The 22,901-nt window shown below is 42.5% G+C and overlaps 1 protein-coding gene across 11 annotated transcripts in view; it reads right to left on the bottom strand.

The window, feature by feature from the left end:
• Positions 1-22,901, bottom strand: part of DYNC1I2 (dynein cytoplasmic 1 intermediate chain 2) — a 114,682-nt gene that overhangs the window by 27,043 nt on the left and 64,738 nt on the right. For all 11 annotated transcript variants that reach the window (XM_073646951.1, XM_073646961.1, XM_073646957.1 and 8 more), the window contains 4 exons: positions 3,860-3,949; positions 3,172-3,334; positions 2,965-3,064; positions 542-667 (listed from right to left, as the gene is read on the bottom strand). In XM_073646951.1, coding sequence (XP_073503052.1) covers positions 542-667; positions 2,965-3,064; positions 3,172-3,334; positions 3,860-3,949 — 479 coding nt within the window. The remainder of the gene's footprint in view (positions 1-541; positions 668-2,964; positions 3,065-3,171; positions 3,335-3,859; positions 3,950-22,901) is intronic.

Consider the following 22,901-nt stretch of genomic DNA (forward strand, 5'->3'; position numbering starts at 1 on the left):
TGCTCTGACAGTAATCTGACAGCTCCGGATTACACGCTACATTTAACCCATCACAATAAACTCTGCAAAATTTGACATCCAGAAAATAGAAGCCGCTCACTTGTTGGCAAACACATTTAAAGCTTTTTCTCTTTATTTCATATTTCGATCACAATCGGAGCATGTGTTTCCACTTAAACAAGTCTGTTTCCATCTCCTCGGGCCACGTTCTTCTCATTTAATGGCCCAAAAACGTATGGTCTGTCATGAGAAAGCGGCCAGAGTTTTTTTTTTTTTTTTTCTTTGGGACTGGGAAGGCTTGAATTAATAAAAATCAGAGAGGACGTAGCATGGAGGTTTTTGGCTTCCCTATACCATGTGAATAATGTCAGCAGGTCCAGGAAAAAAAATAAGTTTTTTTTTTTCCTTAACTGATGAAGGGCTCAATCAACATATGTTTGTAAATGCATGTGGTTTACATAGGGGCAATGAAATCATTATGCTAACTAGTATTAGGGGGGCATAGCCCAGCATGACTAGCACAATATGTCTGGCTTCATACCTGGCAGTGAAACACATACTCCGGGGTTGTCTTCTTATATTTCATGTTCCAAACGAGAGCCACGCCATCTGGTTCATGTGGGGCGTCCTCATTGTTGTTGTATGATGCAACCAGCAACTCTGGGTACTGTCATAGAAATCAGAATATGCGCTGATATTAAAGGTGTTGTCCACTTTGGAATAAAAAAAAATACGCTTAGTTGCATTCCTGATGCACTGATTATATAACCCACTAACGTACCTGCGCTAGCAAAGATCAGCCATTATTCCAGATTCTTCCATCCGTCCCGGATGCTCCCCTCCAATCAAAAGGGGTGGTTAAAGGTGAAAGTTTAATGTGTCGAGCACTTTACTGCAGTGTGGGAATGGGGCTAGGTGACCGCTTATTTCAATAGCCAAGCCAGCCACTTTTTCTTCTGATAGTCAAATAATCCCCCTTTTCTATTTAAATGAGCGGTTAGCTAAACCCCAAGTGCCTGATGCAGCAAAATTTTCTGTGCATAAAATGGAGCCTCGCGATCGATAGTCAAACAGGAACGTTCGTGAATACTTGCTAATAAAAGTAAGTTAGTAAGTTACAGTTGGTACGGAAAGTATTCAGACACCTTTAAATTTTTCACTCTTTGTTTCATTGCAGCCATTTCGTAAATTCTAAAAAGTTCATTTTATTTCTCATTAAAGTACACTCTGCACCCCATCTTGACTGAAAAAAATAGAAATGTAGAAATTTTTGCACATTAAAAAAGAAAAACTGAAATATCACATGGTCATAAGTATTCAGACCCTTTGCTCAGACACTCATATTTAAGTCACATGCTGTCCATTTCCTTGTGATCCTCCTTGAGATGGTTCTACTCCTTCATTGGAGTCCAGCTGTGTTTAATTAAACTGATAGGACTTGATTTGGAAAGGCACACACCTGTCTATATAAGACCTCACAGCTCACAGCGCATGTCAGATCAAATGAGAATCAAACAAAGAGTGAAAAATTGAAAGGGGTCTGAATACTTTCCGTACCCACTGTATACATAATTGCATCTGGAACGCATCAAAGTGTGCACATGTAAATCATCAATGATATAATTATCACCATAGTTCAGCCCCAATATACACCTAAGCAAATAATGCAGTGCCAAAATAATAAGGCTGCGCTATATGGTGGGAGGTACAGTCCAAAAGTAATAATTGGAGAGTAAATAAAAAAAAAAATAGTCAAGGGGTACTTTTAGTAGATCTTTTTTTCTTCTGGAGATTCTTCATATCCTTTGATGCATCTTCCGCACTAGCTCTTTTTTTATTTTTTATTTTTTTTTTTATTTCCCATTATCTCAAAACTTACCTTCATGGTAAAAACACAGATAAGTCGCAAAGAATCCAAATTACAACTGGGGCAATTAAGAGGTTGCAGAATCGTTTATGTTGCTATACAGCCTAGGGCTATTTAGTTGCAGGCCACATTGACAAACATTGGTGTTCTCAGGTTTGTAGTTTGTTTTTTTTTTTTTTTTTTTTTTTTAGAAAAGATGCAAAACTCTGCAACAAATTGTGATAACATATTAAGAGGCAAATGTAAAGACAATAATGTCATATCAATAAAGAGTGTGATTAGCAGTACTGAAATCAATCTCTACGACTTAGGAGGGGAAACTAAAAAATTGACCCTTAAAATAGTCCTAAACACTTTGCATTCCCTTGGAGTTTCCTAATGGGTGAATGAAGGTGGCAGCAGTGAATAGTAGATTACTACATGATTTTTCATCATGGGTGTACACATAGATATAGATAGAAGAGCAGAGATATCTCGCTCTCTAAAATAAATTATGTGATGGTACAAATAGTAAAACACCATTGAGCAATTAGTAGACGCCATTTCTGCTAATCAAGTGTTTGGTAAAAACTAGAGACTAGAAAAAAAAAATCTGCTTAGTTGTATATATGAAAAAAAAAAGTTTTCGTTAGAGAAGATGGTAAAGGATGTTATTATTATTACGGTCATGCAACCCTAAGACCATAAATGAAAATTTATGATTTGTGCCAGTTTTGTGGTGCAAAAAAAAAAAAAGTTTAAAATAATGCCGATCCCAAAAAATTTGGTTCCAAAAATGGGGCCAATTGATTGGATTGCTGGCTGTACTCACCGCTGCTTCATCATTGTCTAAGCGGTCGCACAGACAATGAATATGGCAGTGATACGCATATGCGGCAATCACATCACTTCATTGCCCCCGTTCTCAGGAACTCAAATGGCCCAAGCAGTGAGTGGGTTGTAACTTGCCACGTTTGCCTTTAATCAATCACCTCCGCCCACCACGATTGTGTACTAGTCACGCTGAAAATATCTCATAAGTAAGAAGACAAATTAAAGTTGCTTCTTCCTCTAAAGGAAAATGATTCTTAATAAATGAGCCAGCGACTTCTTCGTACCTGAGACGACCAGTCCAAGCAGCTGACGACACGATGCTTCGACCAACGCTCATCAAAAAATTGTCTATTCAGCGATAACTTTGCGCCCGCTTGTATTTCCCTGTTAAGTTCAGAAAACATCAACAAGGATTAGCTCGAATGTAAAGCGTGCATGATCCTAATTCTACACGAGAAGATTAGAATGGATGTTCCGTCTTCCATAATTACCCTTCTTTCTCTTCCAAGTCTCGGCCGCTGTAATCAAAGAAGATGTTGACCTGCTCAGAGAGGGCTCGCTCCACGATTCTTGTGCTGTGGTCGAAGAAACTTATAAATTCTTCGGTGTGAACGATCTGCTGTTTCTCCTCTTCTGTGAGCTCGTGTGGGGGGACTGTGGGAAAAATGTATAGGATTAATAATCAGAGGATAAATATCACTAACTGCAATAAAGGAAATGTCACTTGAGCTTTATACATGCCAACCAGACATCATCATAATCATTGCAATGGAAATAATCTGAGAAAATGTCTAAGACCTGATCTGTGACATAAGCTTATGGTGGCCATAGACAGATTTATGTAAGCCAAACCTGCTTATTTTTGTGGTGCCTCTTGACTTTGGCACATGTCAGGGGAGATGAGGATCGAGCAAAGTGTTCTGCACCAGAGGTGCGGTGTACTCCCCCTCTTCCTACAAAAACACATGTACACTCAACCAAATTGAGCGTGCATGTTTAAGTAGGAGCCGTTATAGATAGGAGTCAGCCTACCCTTTATTAAACTTGCGGGGTCCATATCCGCAAATATGACCAGTCCTTTATACGACCGAATGTTTTAGGTTGTTGGAAGGTGATCGATTATAACACAAAAATTTTCGAGAAAAATAATCACATAAGAGCAATAATAAAAGAAATTACTTTCACTCTTCTCTTCTTTCTTTGCAGGTTTCTCCTCTTCAGGTGCAGCGGACTGTTTTGGGGCAACAGTTTCCTCTTCTTCTTCATCTCCTAGAGATTAAAGAAAAACAGATACACAATTGTGGTATTTATTACTAATGACATGCAGAAAATTACATTTTTACATAACATTTGTGTTAAAAAGTTGTATAAATTGAGTTTGTCATATTGGAAACCATTATTTACCTGCAGATATAGGGTTAATCTGCAGGCAAATCGTTTTACAATGCTGCCCAGCCGCCTTATGTAAGTGCGGCTACAAGGAGGAAATTAACTTATTTCTTCCCGGAAGCAATCGGATTTCAGTAATGGGGGTGAGCATGGTGCGGCAACAGGCACAACTCACACCACTGCTCTATACTGTGAGCAGCGGCTGTAAAAAAAACCCTGGCACTTTGATTGTCAGCTTGCTCTGCACAGTCGGATGCCAATAAAAGTGCCGGGGCGTGCATATAGCGGGCACTCACAATATAGTGAATAGAGGCTGTAGCGCACCTCCATGACTGAAAGCTGGTGACTCCAAGGAGGAAATAAGTTAAGTTTCCTACTGGAAGCCCCACTTTCACCAAGGTGGTCGGGCAACATTGTATCGCTATTTACCTGCAGATTAACCCTATATATGCAGGTGAATAGCTTTTTCCCCGAGGTGACATTCTCCCTTTAAATCCCCAGCATCTCCACCACTAGGGAAATGAAGCATCAGATTGGGTAGTTGTGCAATGCATGGATAAACAAGGTCCTCCAAAACGGAGACACTCTTAGTAGCTGATCTGTTTGTGATCTCTTTCAATTCTCTGGAGCAAAGAACCCGGTTTATTAACTCAAAATCCTTTATTAGATACCCCCCAGGTGATAACTTGCTGATTAATGGGGAAGCCCATTGCAGAAACTCACACCGATCAGCAAATAAGGGGAACTTTTTATTCCTGTTACAAGAGTACGCGGCAGGTCAGACACCTGACTGCAGCCCCATTCATTCCATATTGGTCCGCTGGAAAAAGCCAAGCCCCATAGTGAATAAATGTAGACATGTGCACTGTGCTCCATTCTAAGGCCAAGTTCGCATGTCCAGTAATCATCAGTTAGAACGGATCCAGCAGTAATCCATTAACAAAGTTGAGGAGACAACTAGTTTGTCCAGCTAAAAATAAGCCGATTTTAAATGGTTCAGTTTTTTTTGTTTTTCTTTAACATTGAAGTCTATGGAAAACGGATCCGTTAAATAGGAAACTGATCCAGTAGGCAAAAAAATGGATCCATTTCCATCGAAAAAAACCCTGACAGCTATTTAACGGATCCGTTTTCCATAGACTTCAATGTTTAAAAAAAAATAATGGATCCAGTTGAAATCAGTTTTTTTTTTTTAGCTGGACAAAAAAAAGTTGTGTCTGCACAACTTTGTTAACGTATTGTTGCTGAATCCATTCTAATGGATAACTACTGGACATGTGAACTTAGCCTTACAGAGATAAAAGTTTCCCGTTCTGCCGATTGGTGCTAGTCCCAGTGGTTGGACACCCATTGATCAGCAAGTTATCACCTATTAACTTGTGTAATCCGGATAACCCCTTTAAAAATGGTATGATGCATGAATAACTGAAAGACACAAACTACTTTTAAAAAGTTTAACAATTTCAATTTTATAAAGTTTCTTTCCTTCTCCATTTAACCTCAAAAGACGACCTTGCCCCGACAACAGCTTCTGCAGCAGCAGCACGGTATATCAAGGTAGTCAACTATTTGGTTCTTAACAACTTGTTGTTTCTGACTCCAAAAGGTCTCAATCTTGTAAATTTTCAATAAAAAAAGAGCAACTTAAAATGGAGCGGCTCAAATCTGTAACTAGGAACTGTACTTTCAACAATCTTTGCATAAATCAATAGTAGATCAATGATGAAGTCGGGTAAAACGACTTATACTTGACATTTCTGAGTATTCTAGTCTTATGGCTTACCTCCAAAGGGCCACCTTATCTCTGGATGTCTTAAAGGGGTTGTCCACTACTTGGACAACCCCTTTTTTTATCTAAAGGTTTGGCCCCGATAAAAAAAAAAAGAAAAAAAAAGCTTACACTCACCTCCCTTGCTGGCGCCATTCCAGTGGTGTCGGCATTTGCTCTCCCGTGCTGTTATTGTGACACGTGATGCCGGCGCCCAATCAGTGCTGGCGTCACTGTCTCCACCTTTGGACAAATCAAACATTAAGAGCAAGTCCAGGCTGCAGCTGATCTCTGACTTCCTCTTCATGTTCAATTTGAAGGAGGCGGGGACAGTGACGCCAGCGATGACTGGGCGCCGGGGGTCACGTGTCACAACAACAGCACAGGAGCCCCGGGGAGAGCGAGTGCCGACTCTGCTGGAATGGCGCTGGCACGGGACGGGAGTACAAGCTTTTTTATTTTATCGGGGCTAAGTGTGGGGTATGAGAAGGAGTTGTCCAAGTAGTGGACAACTTCTTTGAGATATGAGCAAAGTCTTTTACCGCTGCAACAACAGCTGAAATATAATAATGCACAGCAATGTAAAAACGATATTGCTGAGCACATGTTCAGTCTTTTGTTTATTTCTTATAACTGCTTCAGGGTGCAGAAACCCTGGAGTTATTAAAATCAGTAACATGCTCATTCTTCGCGCAGCTTTGTTTGGAAGCCGCCAGCTCTTTAGAACTGAAAGCACAGGTAAAAGATGGCGGAACAAGAAAAAACCCCAATGACATAACCACCAGTGAGGTCGCTTAAGGAAATAGATCGCAGGCTTTTTGTTCCTGATAAGCCTTGCAAAGTAAAACCTTGGTGGCTCCGTCTTCGATATTAAGACATCATGTGAGTGAACATACCCTTAAAGACTTTTGTTACAGTTTTTTTTTCCCCAAAATTATTTTTTTTGCAGCCTTATGATTTGAAAGAAGTGACAACCATCCGCCCCTAACTTTCACTTAATGTTTTTCAAACCTTTTCAGGAAAAAAAAAAGATTCTCAGAAAAGTCCTCATATTAGTGATTTCTCAGATCAACTTAAGAGGAACAGTTTTCTAAGTGTTTTTCTGATGTATTGAGAGGATCCCATCACCAAAAAAAAAACAAAAACACAACTTTGGGTGAACTTTGTGTAGAAGCCCTTTTTTGTATGCTATGAATAGAAAAATGGTTCCATCGTTGATCTGATTAGTTATAATTTGATACTGATGCTTTCCCCTCCAATTATATATAACAAAAAAATTTAGATATAAAAAACTAACAAAAATTAACAAACAAGCATTGACTTTTTTGTACATATGCAGACAGAAACATGCGGGAACGATGGGAATAGATCGCTAAAACACTTGATTTAGAGGTGGCAAATATCAAGCCCCGGCCAGAGCGACTTGGTGGAATATGTAAATACACATGATCGCTGCCAAGCATCCTTGTAACTACAATGTAAATATATTCAGCAGATTGAAATATTATAAGGAAAGAAAGAAAAAAAAAAAAAGATGTTTTCCTGCCAGTTCTAATCAGTGAAAACAGCTGCACAAATGTTGCGGCAATCAAAAGACAATGGAGCTACTCAAGAAGTTTTAAATAAGAATGAAGGGCTCAGTAAGGAAACGAGCAGTCATGGGAGGGCCTCCTAATAAGTGGAGCGAATACTTGATCAAAGAAATGATCTCAGCGTTTTTTTGCACATATGGCATGAATATGAAACATTCAGGTTGCGACGGGTCCGTAAACACACTGAAATATTCATGACCAAGGAGCGGGACCGAGCGTTTCCATACATATCCACAAATAAAAGCTCAATTGTCGCTTTGGTTCCCAATCATCTGCTCTTATGTTTTGCATGTCTGACTTTTCAATTCTTGTTTTAATAAGGTTTGTAAAAATATGCACAAAAAAAATAATAAAAAAATTCAAGCATGATAATGACTATTATCCACCAGCGTAAATATTTTCTGATAGGTGGAAGTTTTGGTTACACACAATGGCGGCAGAGTCTCGAGAAATGATGCTGCCGACAGTTTGATGCGGAATATTAGGGTTTGTTCACGTGTTGCATTTTCTCCGTGGAAAAAAATAATTCTGAACTCTCATGCACATGCTGCATATTGTTTTCCATGCAGATTTGAAGCAGTTTCAGGACACGTGCTGCCGAGAATATGGTGTTCTGTGTGCGTGGATGTGCGGTTGGCCTGTCTAAACGATGCCTTAGCGTTGCAACAGAAGCCAGTTGTTTAGGCTTTACATGTGGAACAGCTGTTTGTATAGGGGCCTCGAGAGAGATATTGAGGGGATTTATCAATTCCGGCATATAATCCGTAAGTGCAATGCAACAAGTTTTACCAACTTTATTAAAAGTTACACTGCACTTTTTAGAATAGCAATGACCTGGCGTACTTTTCAGCTCAATATTTTGGTTGAACTTGACGGATATGGGTCTTTTATTAACAGTTTTTGCCTATTCTCTGGGGTTCATTATACACTGAAAAAACATATGTTTTGCTCACCGTACAGGAAAAATTAGTCCTTGCCTTTATCGTGATGGGTACTGTTCCAAAACTGCTGACCGGCAGTATGCATATATGCAAAAAGGATAGGCACATCCCAAAAAAAAAAAAAAAAAAAAATGGAATCAATTTTGGAAATTTTATCCATTTTTTGTCATCCATTATAGTGATTTTATAGCAAGGTGCTTGCATCCCTTTGCAAAGCTTGGCTCACTTTTAAGAAGTGTTAGGCCCTGACGCTAAAGCCAAGTTCACACATTTAGTATTTGGTCAGTATTTTACATCAGTATTTCTAAGCCAAAACCAGGAGTGGGTGATAAATACATTAGTGGTGACGTGTTTTCTATTACACTTTTCCTCTGATTGTTCCATACCTGATTTTGGCTTACAAATATGGATGTAAAATACTGACCAAATACTGAACGTGTGAACTTGGCCTAAAAGTCGTAACATTTTTGTGCAAATTCTATTTGCGACTCTTGGATGCCAGAAAACTAGAGTTAAAAGGATGATACGTTCCCACCTGGAGTGCAATGGATGGGCACAAAACTCAACTGTAAAGAAACCCCTGGATGAGGGTACACCAGTAACAATGGGCCCCTCCAGACTTCTGTGGGTGCCTTAAGTCTCAGTACATCTAAATAATCCAATGCAATAATATGGTTGTATACATGTAAAAAATGACCATAAATGTCAAAATAAACTGCAGATTTTCAGCATTAAAAAATAAATAAATTGAGAAGCCAGCATAAATTCCACAGCCCGGGATGTAATATTTGTGCAGATTATGTAACAGTTTCTCATACACGAGTATTATGTGTCTCTTCGCTTACTTTGAGAGGGTGGAGATGCAGAACCAGAAGGAAAAACCTCAAGCTTTTATTCTATCCTGATGTTCTTCCTGAAGAATCCCAGAGCTTTCATCTGCTCCGAGAGGCCCGGGGAAGATTCTTCACTATTATAATGATTATCTTACAAATTCTCATCAGACCCATTTAGCCGAATGACAATCAGCAACATATTAAGTTTCAGGCTTTGTCAAATATCTATTTACAATAAATTACTGTGCTCTACTGTTTTTGTAGGAGCCTTTAAGGAAGAAGGTATGATAATTGAAGGAATAAGCAATTCTTTGTTTTTTTTTTTTTCCCGGCTTCTTCTACTTGTGTATAATGTACAATATTAAATTTACGTTCCACGGCATATAGGTTCTACAACAAGCAGATCCATGCCATAGACAATTTTACAGATGCACTCCGCCTAGAGCTGAAAATGCAATTTTGGGCAGTTATTCATGACCTCATATACCCTAATTTGATTTGACTTGCGGGAGAGATCATTGAACCCAACAGGCCTCGAGATTACGAGCACGGACTTGACCCTCAATCTCTTCCATTCAATCTAAAGCCGGAGACATGAGAAGACATACCACTAACAAAAACTGAATTGCTGCCCTTCAAGGGAATCTGTCAGTAGAATTACCCCTACTAAGCAGTCTGTATGAGCACGAAGGTCACAGAGTTGAATAAAATGACACCTTGATATCTGCGATCCAATGTTTTATTCCAGAGAAATCCACATTTTCATTTAGTATGTAAATGAGCTGTTAAGATCTATGGGCCGGACATAGCTCTCCTTAAGAATCCGCCTCCAGGCTTATTTTAAATGAAAGAGGGCTTTACCAGTGAGAGACATGTAATAACTGACAGTCTGCTTTCCTGACCTATATTCATTTACAATAAGCTGTGGAGGCAGATTCTCAGGGAGATCTTTGTCCCTCCCATAGATCTTAACAGCTCATTTACATATTAAGAAAAATGTAGATTTCTCTGGACTAAAACATTGGATCGCAGATATCAGGGTATCTTTACATTAAACTTCTTATGACCTACATGCCCATATAGACAGCTTAGGAGGGTTGATCCTACTGACCGATGCCCTATAAGTGGTTAACTTTTAGATCATTAAGAATGGTGTCATTTTTGGGCATAAAAGTATTTACATCTTTATGGTTTAATATAGGTGTAATGAACCCACAAATTTCATTGTCTACCCTTCTTCCCACTGGTCTCAATTTTGGCAGGTAGTAGACCTTGCGGTCAAAATCCCAAAAAATTGTAAAATAATAAGTACACTCTTATTTCTTAGTTGTAAAATCCTTTTTAGGGTATGTGCACACGATGCAGAAATGCTCAGGATTTTTTCCTGAGCATTTCTGCATCTCCCTGGCAGGAAAAAACGCATGCGGATTGTACATGCGGATTGTACATGCGGTTTCCTGCCAGGGACATGTGGATGTGAAGCGGTCTTCACTTTCATTTCCGCATGCGGGTTGACAAGCGCTTCCCAAGCGATTTTAGCATCACTTGGAAAGTGCTTGTCAACTTCACACTATATAAATCCATGCAGCCGGCATGGATTTATATAGTGTGTGAATGTCAAAAAATAAATATATACTTTACCCTCTGATGGCCCCCGGTGTCTTGCTTCGCTCGGTCCCGGCTGCCGGCAGTGAAGACTTTAGGACCTTCCGACGTCAGCGTCACGTGACCCGTCACATGACTCTGACGTCAGCGAAGGTCCTTCTTCATTCAACCGCGAAGTGCGGGGAATCAAGCAGGAGCGCTGAGCGGGCCGTCACAAGGTGAGAATATATATATTTTTTATTTTATTCTTTTTTTTTTAATGGTACCTGGGTCTGGATGAGAGTCCTCTCATCCACACCTGGGTACCATCCGCACATTAGACCGCATGAAAAGCGCATCAACATATACAGTGATGCGGATTCCATGCGGTCTAATGCAAGTCAATGGCGGCAAAAGAGCAGCGTTTCCGCAAAATTAATTGACATGCTGCGGATTTTTGACCGCAGCGTTTACGCTGCGGAAAAATCCGCATCATGGGCACAGCACATGCGGATTTCAATTGGGGAACATTGCTGCCCTTCTACCATGCGTTTTTCATGCGTTTCCGCGGCGTTTACGCAACTGCAAAAACGCCGCGGAAACGCATGAAAAACGCATCGTGTGAACTCAGCCTTACGGTCTTCAGCTACTTGTATGAATCCCTGTTGGGTCTGTCTATACTTGGTCTCAAAAATTAGATACTAAAGAGAGGAGTCGTAAAAACACTACAATGATATTTCATCCAATGTTTCTTAACTGAGAGACCTCCATATTAAAACAAAAACGATGTACAGGAGATAACCGCGTTACCCCAGGTTATATAGATAAACTTAGCCTTAACTGAAAGGTCTTTTTTTTTTACAATTTTAAGTGACTCTTTATGCAAGAATAACCATAAAACAGTCAATATATATAAAAAAAAACACTACCTTAGTGATCAGTTCTAATCAGCATGAAAAATGTAAATTAATAATCTTGCATACACCGTGCTGCTGCAATTGAGGCACCAAGCAGAGCTTTTAGGAGAAAACTACAGGGATGTACATAGGTGGGCTTCACCCACAAGAGTCTCCAACTCATCATTCCTTTTTTTTAAGTGGACTAAGTTTGGCTTTTAGGCATTGTTAGGTCTGAACTAAATTCATTCCCCATCTTTACAAGTTTTTTCAGTCTTTGTCGTTTTGTTCAACGATGTGGCCTGTTTTTCATTATCCAGATGCTTTCGGTTAAATCCATCATGTGAAGCCTTTTGCAATGTTGCAATATTTTTACACAACTGCACTCCAGTATCCTCTTTTGAGAACAAAACCGGTCTAATTTTATTTTTTTGGGGGACCAATATGCAACATTTGAAAAAGTATTAGAGCAAAAAAAAAAAAAGAAAGCACCCTTGCATTTGCATCAAATTTATAAAACGTCATTTGCCATTTTTTGTGAATTTAGCGTACAAATGACCAAAACCCGCCCCCCTCCCATAATAAAAAAAAAAAAAATGCAAATAACGAATCAGGTCTTTTGTCTGCAAAGTTTCTACATGCAACATTTTCTCTACCTTTATTACTATGTTTTAGCCCTATAAGGAAAAGAAAGCAAAAGAAAGAGGACTAACTCAGGAAGAACTTAGATTTAGAAAATAAAAGAAAAAAGAAAAAAAGAAAATATAAAAAAAATACCGTACATATACACACCTACACACACACACACACACACACACACACACACACACACACACACATAGCTATATCTATCTATTCCAATGGATAGAGAGATCTATATACATACAAACACACACACACACAGTCATGGCAGAAAGTGTTGGCACCCTTGAAATTGTTCCAGAAAATGAAGTACCGTATTTTGCAGATAAGACTCACTGGATCATAAGACACACCCCAAAATTTGGAGTGGAAAATAGGAACTTTTTTTTTCTTCTTTTAAATAAAATGGTGGTGCTTCTTATAGACCGTTTTAACAGTAGCTTACCTAGGGGTGGCTGCGGTGGAGCGGGGTCATAGGAGGCAGGGTCGCTACTTCAGGAGGTTGGTGACAACAGTGGGGTGATGCTGCTGGCTCTGGGCTCTCAGAAGAGGTCGATGCCGGTGAGCAGAACCCCCTTTTTCCGTAGATTTCCCTGTGGTGGGCTTTGGGAAAATGGCCACTGAAGGAGGTACATGTGCAGATTTTCCCAAAGCCGACCGCAGGGATATCTATGGGAAAAGGGACTCAGCTCAGCGGCGCCAACATCTTCTGAGACCCCAGGGCCAGCAGCATTGCCCCACTCTTGCCTCCGTCAAGCCTCTTGATGCAGCGACCCTACCTCCTGTGACCCCACGCCACCGCAGCCGGCCCCCAGTAAGCTCACTTCGGATAAGATGCACCTCCATTTTCCTCCCAAATCTGGAAGGAAAAAAAAGTGTGTTTCATAATCCGAAAATATGGTATTTCTCCAAGATAATTATTGCAATTACTATTTCCTTTGTGTGTATTGGAATAACACAAAAGAAAGGGAATTAAAGGCAAATTGGACATAATTTCACGCAAAACCCCAAAAATGGGCTGGACAAACTTGTTGGCACCTTCAACTTAATATTTGGTTGCACACCTCTTGGAATAAATAACTGCAATCAATCACTTCCTATAACCAGCAACAAGCTTCTTACACCTTCTAACCGGAATTTTGGATGACTTTTCTTTTGCAAACTGCACCAGGTCTCTCATATTTGAAGGCGTCTTCTCCCAACATCAATTTTAAGATCTCTCCACAGGTGTTCAAAGGGATTTAGATCCGGACTCATTGCTGCCACTTCAGAACTCTCCTTTGTTTCCATCCATTTCTGTGTGCTTCTTGAAGTATGTCTGGAGTGGTATGTCCTGCTGGAAGACCCATGACCTAGGACGCAAACCCAGCTTTCTGACACTGGGCACTAGATTGTGACCCAAAATCCTTTGGTAATCTTCAGATGTCATGATGCCTTGCGCACAGTCAAGGCAACCAGTGCTAGAGGCAGCAAAGCCCCAAAACATATTTGACCCTTCACCATATTTGACTGTAGGTATTGTGTTCTTTTCTTTGTAGACCTCATTCTGTTTTCGGTAAACAGTAGAATTATGTGCTTTACCAAAAAGCTCTATCTTGGTCTCATCTGTCCACAAAACGCTTTCCCATAAGTATCTTGGCTTATTCATGTACATTTTGGAAAACTGCAGTCTAGCTGTTTTATGTCTTTGTGTCAGCAGTGAGGTCCTCCTGGGTCTCCTGCCATAGCGTTTCATTTTATTCACATGTCAACTGATAGTTCGGACTGATACTGATGCACCATGAGCCTGAAGAACAGCTTGAATTTGTTTGGAACTTGATTAGAGCTGCTTATCCACCATCCGGACTATCTTGCGTTGAGATCTTTGTTCAATTTTTCTCTGCTGTCCACGTCCAGGGAAATTAGCTACGGTGCCATGGGTTGTAAACTTATGTTGCGCACCGTGGACAAAGGAACATCAAGATCTTTAGAGATGGACTTGAGAACCATAATTGTTGAAAAATATCAACAATCTCAAGGTTACAAGTCCTCAGACAGTTCTCTTCTCCTCCATGCCGAGTGTGGCACACACAGACCCACAATGCAAAGATCGAGTCAACTTCTCCACTTTTTATCTAGTTTCAAGTGTGATTTTCATATTGCGAACACCTGTTCCTTGCCACAGGTGAGTTTGAACAAGTTTTTTTTGTGTTGTTCCAATATACACAAAGGACTGAGGAGGCAACAATTTGGCTGGATCCGAATGGCAAAAGTATCAGAGCTGATGGGGCCCGTTGAAGAAGGCTCTGGTTGTTCGAGGGTTAATTGTTATTAAGATTGTAAAATTTGAATAGTTATAGGATAATTATCCTTTGGTACTGCGGGACGAAAATGTTTATGATGGTTGTGTTCGGCGGCGCAACAGGCATTTTATTCTGTCATCGGTGGGCAGGAGAGACGAAGAGGTGGAGTGTTAACTAGAAGAATAGTAAAGTGTCTGAAATCTCAGACCCTAATAATTGCTAGGTTGTGTAAAGGCGTTCTCCTTTCTCGTATAGAGAGTGCGGTATAGGTATTAAAACAAGAGGTTGATAAAGTTCCTGTGGGGAAAGGGTTGGGGAAGTCTGAGGGGTAGTTTAAGTTGAGTTTTAAAATGGGGAATCGGGGGGCGGTAGATGTTAGAGAAGGGAGGGTACTGGGGGGGATGGAGACAAATGGGGGTGTGGAGAAGAAATACTGATATCACTGACTATGATGGGAGGAAGAGTTAAAATTTTGAGCTGGAATGTTAGAGGCCTATCTAACAACACGAGACGAACAGCAATACTGCAATATTTTATGCAACAGAGGCCCTCGGTGATATGCCTTCAGGAAACACACCTGGTTAGTGAAAAAAATAGCTGTGCTACAGCAGGGAAGGGTGAGGAAGGCGTATCACTCTACATTCTCAGTCTACGCTAGAGGGGTGTCAATACTGGTACACTCAAGTACGCCGTTTGTACAGGTAGAGGTGTCAGTAGACAAAGATGGTCAATATGTATTTGTAGTGTGTAAGATTTTCAATAGACTATTATGCATTGTGTCTGTATATATCCCTCCGTCATACTCGGGGGGTGGGGGGGATGCAGGAAATTCTAGAAATATCGGGTAGATGGGTAGGGGTTCCTATGCTTATAGTGGGTGATGTTGACAATATTGTTTATGACCACTGAGATAAGGGAAGACATGCCTTGTTGAGGAATGAGGGGAATGAGACAGAGTTTGGTAACCATTTAAAGGAAGTAGCCTTGACACATCTATGGCGGGTACGAAATGTGGATAAGTACTGCTACTCCCGCTATTCGGCCACATATGGCTCTTTGTCCAGTATAGACGTAGCCCTGGGAAATGAATGGATGGATAATTTGGTACAGGATGTGGAGTATTTACCAAGAGTGGTGTCGGACCATAGTCCGCTAGTGGTGCTACTACAAATTGAGGACCAGAGGACTAAAACCGGGGTTGGGATGGAAGACTGATCCTTCTTGGCCGCAACTCCTAGACATGGGGAAGATTGGTGATGAGGTCGCTGAATTTTTTAGGCTTAAAGAGGGTAGTGCAAAGCAACACATTGTTTGGGACACTATGAAGGCATATTTAAGGGGGATTTTGTTCAGACACATATCAAGGCATAAGACTACATCCAGAAACAAGGATATAGCGGTAACGGAAGAATTGAGGGCAGCGGAGGGAGAGCTGAGTAACCAGAATTCACAGGACACGCAAAACCGCATGAAGGCTGCTCAGGAAGAGGTAAATAAACTACATTTGCACAAGGCAGAAAGGTTGAGGGCATTTCAAAAAGAAGCTTTCTATGCAGAGGGTGAAAAAGTAGGACATCTGCTCTCAGTGGTGGCTTCTGCGCAGCGGGACTCGGCACATGTATATGCATTAAAACAAGAGAATGGCAGTGTAGTTACTCAGGGGGAGCAAATTTTGAAAGTCTTTAGGGGATTTTACAGGAAGTTATACTCCTCGCAGTCGCAGCAGGTGGAAGGGGAGATTGATGCTTTCCTAGGGGAGGCTCACCTACCTAAGTTAAGCAACGAAGACAGAGAAAAGCTAGAATAACAGCTTTCAGCGGAGGAATTGGGAGGGGCTTTGGCATCCATGGCGGGGGACAGGGCACCGGGGGCAGATGGCATCCCAGCAGAAGTATACAAAAACCTCAGTGAGGAAATGATAACTAAATTGTTAGGGGTATTATATGAAGCGTCGGAGAGGGGAGTGTTACCCGCATCTATGAGGGAGTCCATTGTTGTGGTCATTCCCAAAGCTGAAAAAGATCCACAGCTGCCAGAGTCATATAGATCAATATCACTTTTGACTGCAGATATCAAAATACTGGCCAAGGCTCTGGCGAACAGACTAATCCGGGTAATAGACAAGGTAGTCCACTCTGACCAATCTGGCTTAATGCCACACAAATCCACTGCTGTCAATTTAAGGAGGCTGTACTTTAAACATGCAAATTCCAGCTGAAAATGCGGGTAAGAGAGTGGTGGTATCTCTAGATGCACATAAAGCCTTTGACAGTGTGGAATGGAACTACCTGTGGTCGGTGCCGAGTCCCTTTGGGTTCGGGCCAGTGTTTACCTCATGGGTTAAATTGCTATACTCCTCTCCAACAGCCAGAATTAAAGTGAAAGCTTCCCTCTGTTTAGAGGTACGAGACAGAGGTGTCCCCGCTGCTATTTGCCCTAGCTGTGGAGCCATTAGCTGCTAAAATAAGAAGATCGCAGGAGGTGTAGGGGTTTGTATATGGGAAAACAGAGAAGATAGCTTTATATGCCGACGATATTCTATTATTTTTGGAAAATCCTGGGGAAGCCTTGAGAAATGTAGTGACACTAATTGAGGGATTTGGACAGATATCGCGACTACTCATTAACTGGGATAAGTCGTGTGTTGTGCCGATAGATGGAAAGGCTGGCTGTACCGGTGAAGGGGGAACTATTCACCAAATTAAAGGTGGTCAAACAATTTAAGTACTTAGGGATTCATATAGCTCTTCCATTGACGACATCTGAGGAGCTTAACCCATTTACCCCCGAGGGTGGTTTGCACGTTAATGACCAGGCCAATTTTTACAATTCTGACCACTGTCACTTTATGAGGTAATTACTCTGGAACGCTTCAACGGATCCCGCTGATTCGGAGATGTTTTTTTGTGACATATTGTACTTCATGACTGCGGTAAAATTTCTTCGATATCACTTGCGTTTATTTGTGGAAAAAACAGAAGCTTGGTGAAAATTTAGCAATTTTCAAAATTTGAATTTTTATGCCCTTAAATCAGAGAGATATGTCACACAAAAGAGTTAATAAATAACATTTCCCACATGTTTACTTTACATCAGCACAATTTTGGACCCCAAATTTTTTTTTGTTAGGGAGCTATAAGGGTTAAAAGTTGATCAGCGATTTCTCATTTTTCCAACAAAATTTACAAAACCATTTTTTTTAGAGACCACATCACATTTGAAGTCACTTTGAGAGGTCTTTATGACAGAAAATACCCAAAAGTGACACCATTCTAAAAACTGCACCCCTCAAGGTGCACAAAACCACATTCAAGAACTTTATTAACCCTTCAGGTGCTTCACAGGAATTTTTGGAATGTGGAAGAAAAAAATGAACATTTAACTTTTTTCACAAAAATGTTACTTTAGAGACAATTTTTTTTATTTTCGCAGGGGTAACAAGAAAAAATGGACCCCAAAATTTGTTGTGCAATTTCCCCTGGGCACGCAGATACCCCATATGTGGGGAAAAAACACTGTTTGGGCGCACGGCAGGGCTCGGAAGGGAAGGAGCGCCATTTGACTTTTTGATTGTAAAATTTGCTTGAATAATTAGCGGACGCCATGTTGCGCTTGGAGAGCCCCTGTGTGCCTAAACATTGGAGCTCCCCCACAAGTGACCCCATTTTGGAAACTAGACCCCTCAGGGAACTTATCTAGATGTGTGGTGAGCACTTTGAACCCCCAAGTGTTTTGCAAAGGTTTATGACGTAGAGCCGTGAAAAAAAAAAATCATTTTTTTTCCACAAAAACGCTCTTTTAGCCGCAATATATTTATTTTCACGAGGGTACTAGGAGAAATTGGACCCCGAAAGTTGTTGCGCAATTTCTCCTGAGTACGCCGATACCCCATGTGTTGGAGAAAACTACTGTTTGGGCTTATGTCAGGGCTCGGAAGGGAAGGAGTGAAGCTTTGGAATGCAGACTTTGATGGAATGGTCTGCGGGCGTCATGTCACGTTCTCAGAGCCCCTGATGTGCCTAAACAGTGGAAATGCCCAACAAGTGTCCCCTTTTTGGAACGGATACCTGATTTGTCAATTTTATAATGTAGTGTTATACGCCAGTTGTGTAAGACAACCTGACAAACACTACACAACTGAAGTATGACAATCTGACGAACACTACGTCAGCTGTGTAGTGTTAGTCAGGTTGTCATACGTCAGAAATTAATTCAATAGTCCATGGAAGTATGGTACCTTTTGAAGCAGTCTTTCATGCAGAGGCCAGGTTTGTCGGGGAAGGTGTCACATTGGTAAATGGTGTCCTTGCGTATTCCCCTTCGGTAACACACTCGGCACTTCTTTTGTGACTTACCTTTTGTTCCGCTGTGAGGGATCTGCCCCGGGAAATGCTGGCCCGGTACAATTCGAGGTCCTTCAGTTCCAGAAGTAGTGGAGCCCGCTCCGTCACCACTGCCAAATATCAGGGCCTTGATAACTGTCTCCTGAAAGAGAAGATACGACGCAGAAGTCTGGCCTGCACATTTTGACAGAAGGAAAGAGTTGTGCATTGCCATCTGAACAATGTGCACGGCCAGCTTCTTATACCATACCTTGGCCTTTCTCAAAGCACTGTACGGCTGGAGGACTTGATCGGAGAGATCAACTACCCCCATGTACTTGTTGTACCCCACTACACAGTCTGGTTTGGTGACCTGTGTAGTGGAACCTCTTACAGTGCTGAGGGTGCTGCCATCACCATGTATGGTGGTCAAGAGAAGGACATCCCTCTTGTCCTTGTACTTGACCACAAACAGGTGGTCGCTACATTGGGCTCTGCTCTCACCCCTTCTGAGCAGCTGCCCAATTAGCGTCTTTGGGAGGCCTTTCTGATTTTTGCGGACAGTACCGCAAGCTGCGGTATGTCGCACAGAGAGGGACTTGAAGAGCGGGATACTTGTGTAAAAGTTATCCACGTACAGGTGATAACCTTTATCCAGCAGTGGGTGCACCAAGTCCCACACAATTTTCCCACTCACTCCCAGAACAGGGGGTTCAATCCGGGAGTCCCTCCCTTCATAAACTCTAAACTTGTGAGTGTACCCTGAGGTACTCTCACAAAGTTTATACAGCTTGATCCCGTACCTGGACCTTTTACTGGGCAGGTACTGCCGGAATCCAAGCCGCCCCTTAAAAGAAATTAAGGACTCATCCACGCAGATGTTCCTTTGGGGCACGTACACTTCACCAAACTTGTTGTTGAAGAGCTCGATGACCGGCCGAACTTTGAAAAGACTATCAAAGTTCGGGTCATCGCGTGCAGGACACCTTGCATTATCTTGGTAATGCAAGAACTTGTGGATGGCCTCAAAACGTGTCCGGGTCATGACCATTCGGAACACTGGAGTGTTATACAAAACGTCAACACTCCAGTATTGCCGAACCTCTGTTTTTTTCAGGATCCCCATATGAAGGACCAGGCCCCAAAACTTCATAATTTCTTCTGCGTCTACAGGAGACCAGTTAGAAAATGATGAAGAGGGGTTTTGTTCCAAAAATTGATGAGCATACAAATTAGTATGGCCCACCATGAGGTTTTTAAAATCCTCAGAGAAAAAGACTTTGATCAAACTTGATTCCTGATTCCGCCACAAAATCAGGAATCAGTGGCTCAAAATTTTCGGGGGGCAAGGTCCATATGGGATCAGTAGTGGGGGGCGCTGGAACATCATCTCTCCTGCGACGACTGCGGGGCGGTCCAGCAGCACCTGAGGAGGAAGAGGAGGAAGAAGAGGAGGAAGAAGAGGAGGAAGAAGAGGAGGAAGAAGAGGAGGAAGAAGAGGAGGAAGAAGAGGAGGAAGAAGAGGAGGAAGATGAGGAGGAAGAAGAGGAGGAAGAAGAGGAGGAAGATGAGGCGTCGGAAAAGTAAAGAAATGTGGGATCCTCGCCCTCGCTGTCAGTCTCAGTGTCGGAGGCAACAATAGCGTATGCCTCCTCGGCTGAATAGCGAGTTTGGGATGAGCCGGACATTTTTTTTTTTCTCGTACATGTGGTGCGGGTGTGTCAGTACTTTATTTAGAGTGTGTGTGTGTGTCAGTGTGCTTGGTGTGAACTTTTTTTTTTCTGAAAAAAAAAAAGAGAAAAAAAAGGAACTACCGTAGGTGGTGCAAACAGCGAGCACAAGTGCGGATCGGTGAACTATGTCACCAATCAACTCTCGGCAGCTGCTGGGTGTGTGCGTGGATGTGGTGCAAAGGTGGTGGTGGGGGGGGAATTAACAGAGACAAGAAAAAAACTCCTGAAAAGCAGCGAGCACGGACGTTGATCAGTGACGTAGACCCTGCTCAGCGCTCGGCCACTGCAGGACGAACGAAAAAATCCCAAAAAACTGGGGGGCAGGAGGATTGGGGGTAAAAGGAGAGGGGGAGAGGAGGAGGGGGGGAGAGGGGTGGATGAGGGGAGAACAGAGATGGACTTACCAAAGTCTTCTCTGTTCTTCTTTCAGCAGGATCAGCAGCAGGTTCTGGAAGAGGCTCTGGATCCGCAGCAGCAGGATAAGGAGCTGGAGACCCAGGACCCTGGAGACCGCAGCAGGACGCCGGAGCAGGAGATCCAGGACCCTGGAGACCGCAGCAGGACGCCGGAGCAGGAGATCCAGGACCCTGGAGACCGCAGCAGGACGCCGGAGCAGCAGCAGCGACTGGAGCAGGTAGGAGAAAGGTCTTGCAGTGTAACAGAAGATTCTGTGGCACTATAAGGCCCAGCACAGCGCAGATCAGACGTGACCGCTCTGTAGAAATCCTCACCAAGTGTGAGGATCTGCAGGGCGGTCACAGGGGGGGTGACAGGCAGGTCACAGGCCGGTCAGGTACTCTGATTGGTGCGATCGATGATGACATCGATCGCACCAATCAGAGATGGCTGGGGCCTGGGCACACACCACAGGGGTTCACAGGGAGGTGACAGGCAGGTCACAAGCCGGTCACCGCCCTGTCACCTGTGTTCAGGTACTCTGATTGGAGCGATCGATGTCATCATCGATCGCTCCAATCAGAGCTGGCTGGGGGATATATGACATCACAGGGGGTCATGGGGAGGTGACAGGCAGGTCACAAGCCGGTCACCGCCCCGTGACCGCCCTGTTACTGCGCGGTCCCGCTGTGATCGGTGCGATCGATTTGATCGGCGATCGCACCGATCCTAGCAGTTTGGGGAGAGGGCTGTGGTTACTAGGCAACAGCCTAGGATCGGTGCTCTTAGGAGCACCGATCCTAGGCTGCACATCACTGTTTCCGGCAATCTGATTGCCGGAAACAGTGAGAAATGCTGTGATTGGCTGTTCAGAATTGAACAGCCAATCACAGCGATCGTGGGTGTGAAGTGGCGGCGACACCCCCCCGAGATGCCGGCGCCATCTACCCTAAGGTAAGATGGCACCGGAATTTTAATGCTATCACCGCGACTTCGGTCGCGGTGTCGCATTAAAGATAGGGCGTATAAATATGTATCTGGTCCATAAGGCCCAGGGCACAGATAAGTATTAATACGCCCTATGTCGTAAAGGGGTTAACATATGCCCTTTATTACAAAGACTGCGCACTAAAATCACAGTGTGAAATAAGTTACATTTATCGGTGGTGGTCAGTCTGAACCTCCTCAAAATGATTGTGATGCCACAACTGCTATATGTGCTGCATAATTCCCCCATCTGGATCCCAATGAGCAGGTTCCGCCGGATAAAATCACTATTTGGAGAATTAGTGTGGGGTAAGAAGAGTACCAGACTTAAAGAGGAAACACTGCAGACACCGAAAAGAGGAGGGAGGCCTAGCGCTCCCTAATCCCTGGTTATACTTTATTTCTGCACAAAGCCAAACCTCAAGGACTGGGGGAGACTATGGGAAAGGGACAGGTAACTGTCAGCATGGAGCACTTAATTAAGATTTCGCCATTAAGTATGGGACTGGAGGCGGGAATCTTCAAGAAATGGAGATCACATTACCATACCATAAATCTAATACATAAGATGTGGCAGAAAATCAAGCAGATTAGGGGGGTAACTCACTTCACTAAGTTTTCACCTATCTGGGATAACATCTATTTTCAGGAGTTCAGAAATATGAAGGGGTTTGGTGAGTGGAAAGAAATGGGTATTGGCCTGATCTATCAGTTGATTTACAGAGGGAAGCTTATTCATATGACATGTTGCAGGAAGAATTTCAATTCCCAAGACTAAACCTCTTTCAATATAGACAGGTTCAGCACGCATTTCAGACCCAAAGCAGAAGAGGGTCTATGGAATACCAATAGATCT

This window comes from Phyllobates terribilis, unplaced genomic scaffold (assembly GCF_046119375.1).
Source record: "Phyllobates terribilis strain yellow unplaced genomic scaffold, ASM4611937v1 Scaffold_9__5_contigs__length_417890890, whole genome shotgun sequence".
Classification (NCBI taxonomy): domain Eukaryota; kingdom Metazoa; phylum Chordata; class Amphibia; order Anura; family Dendrobatidae; genus Phyllobates; species Phyllobates terribilis.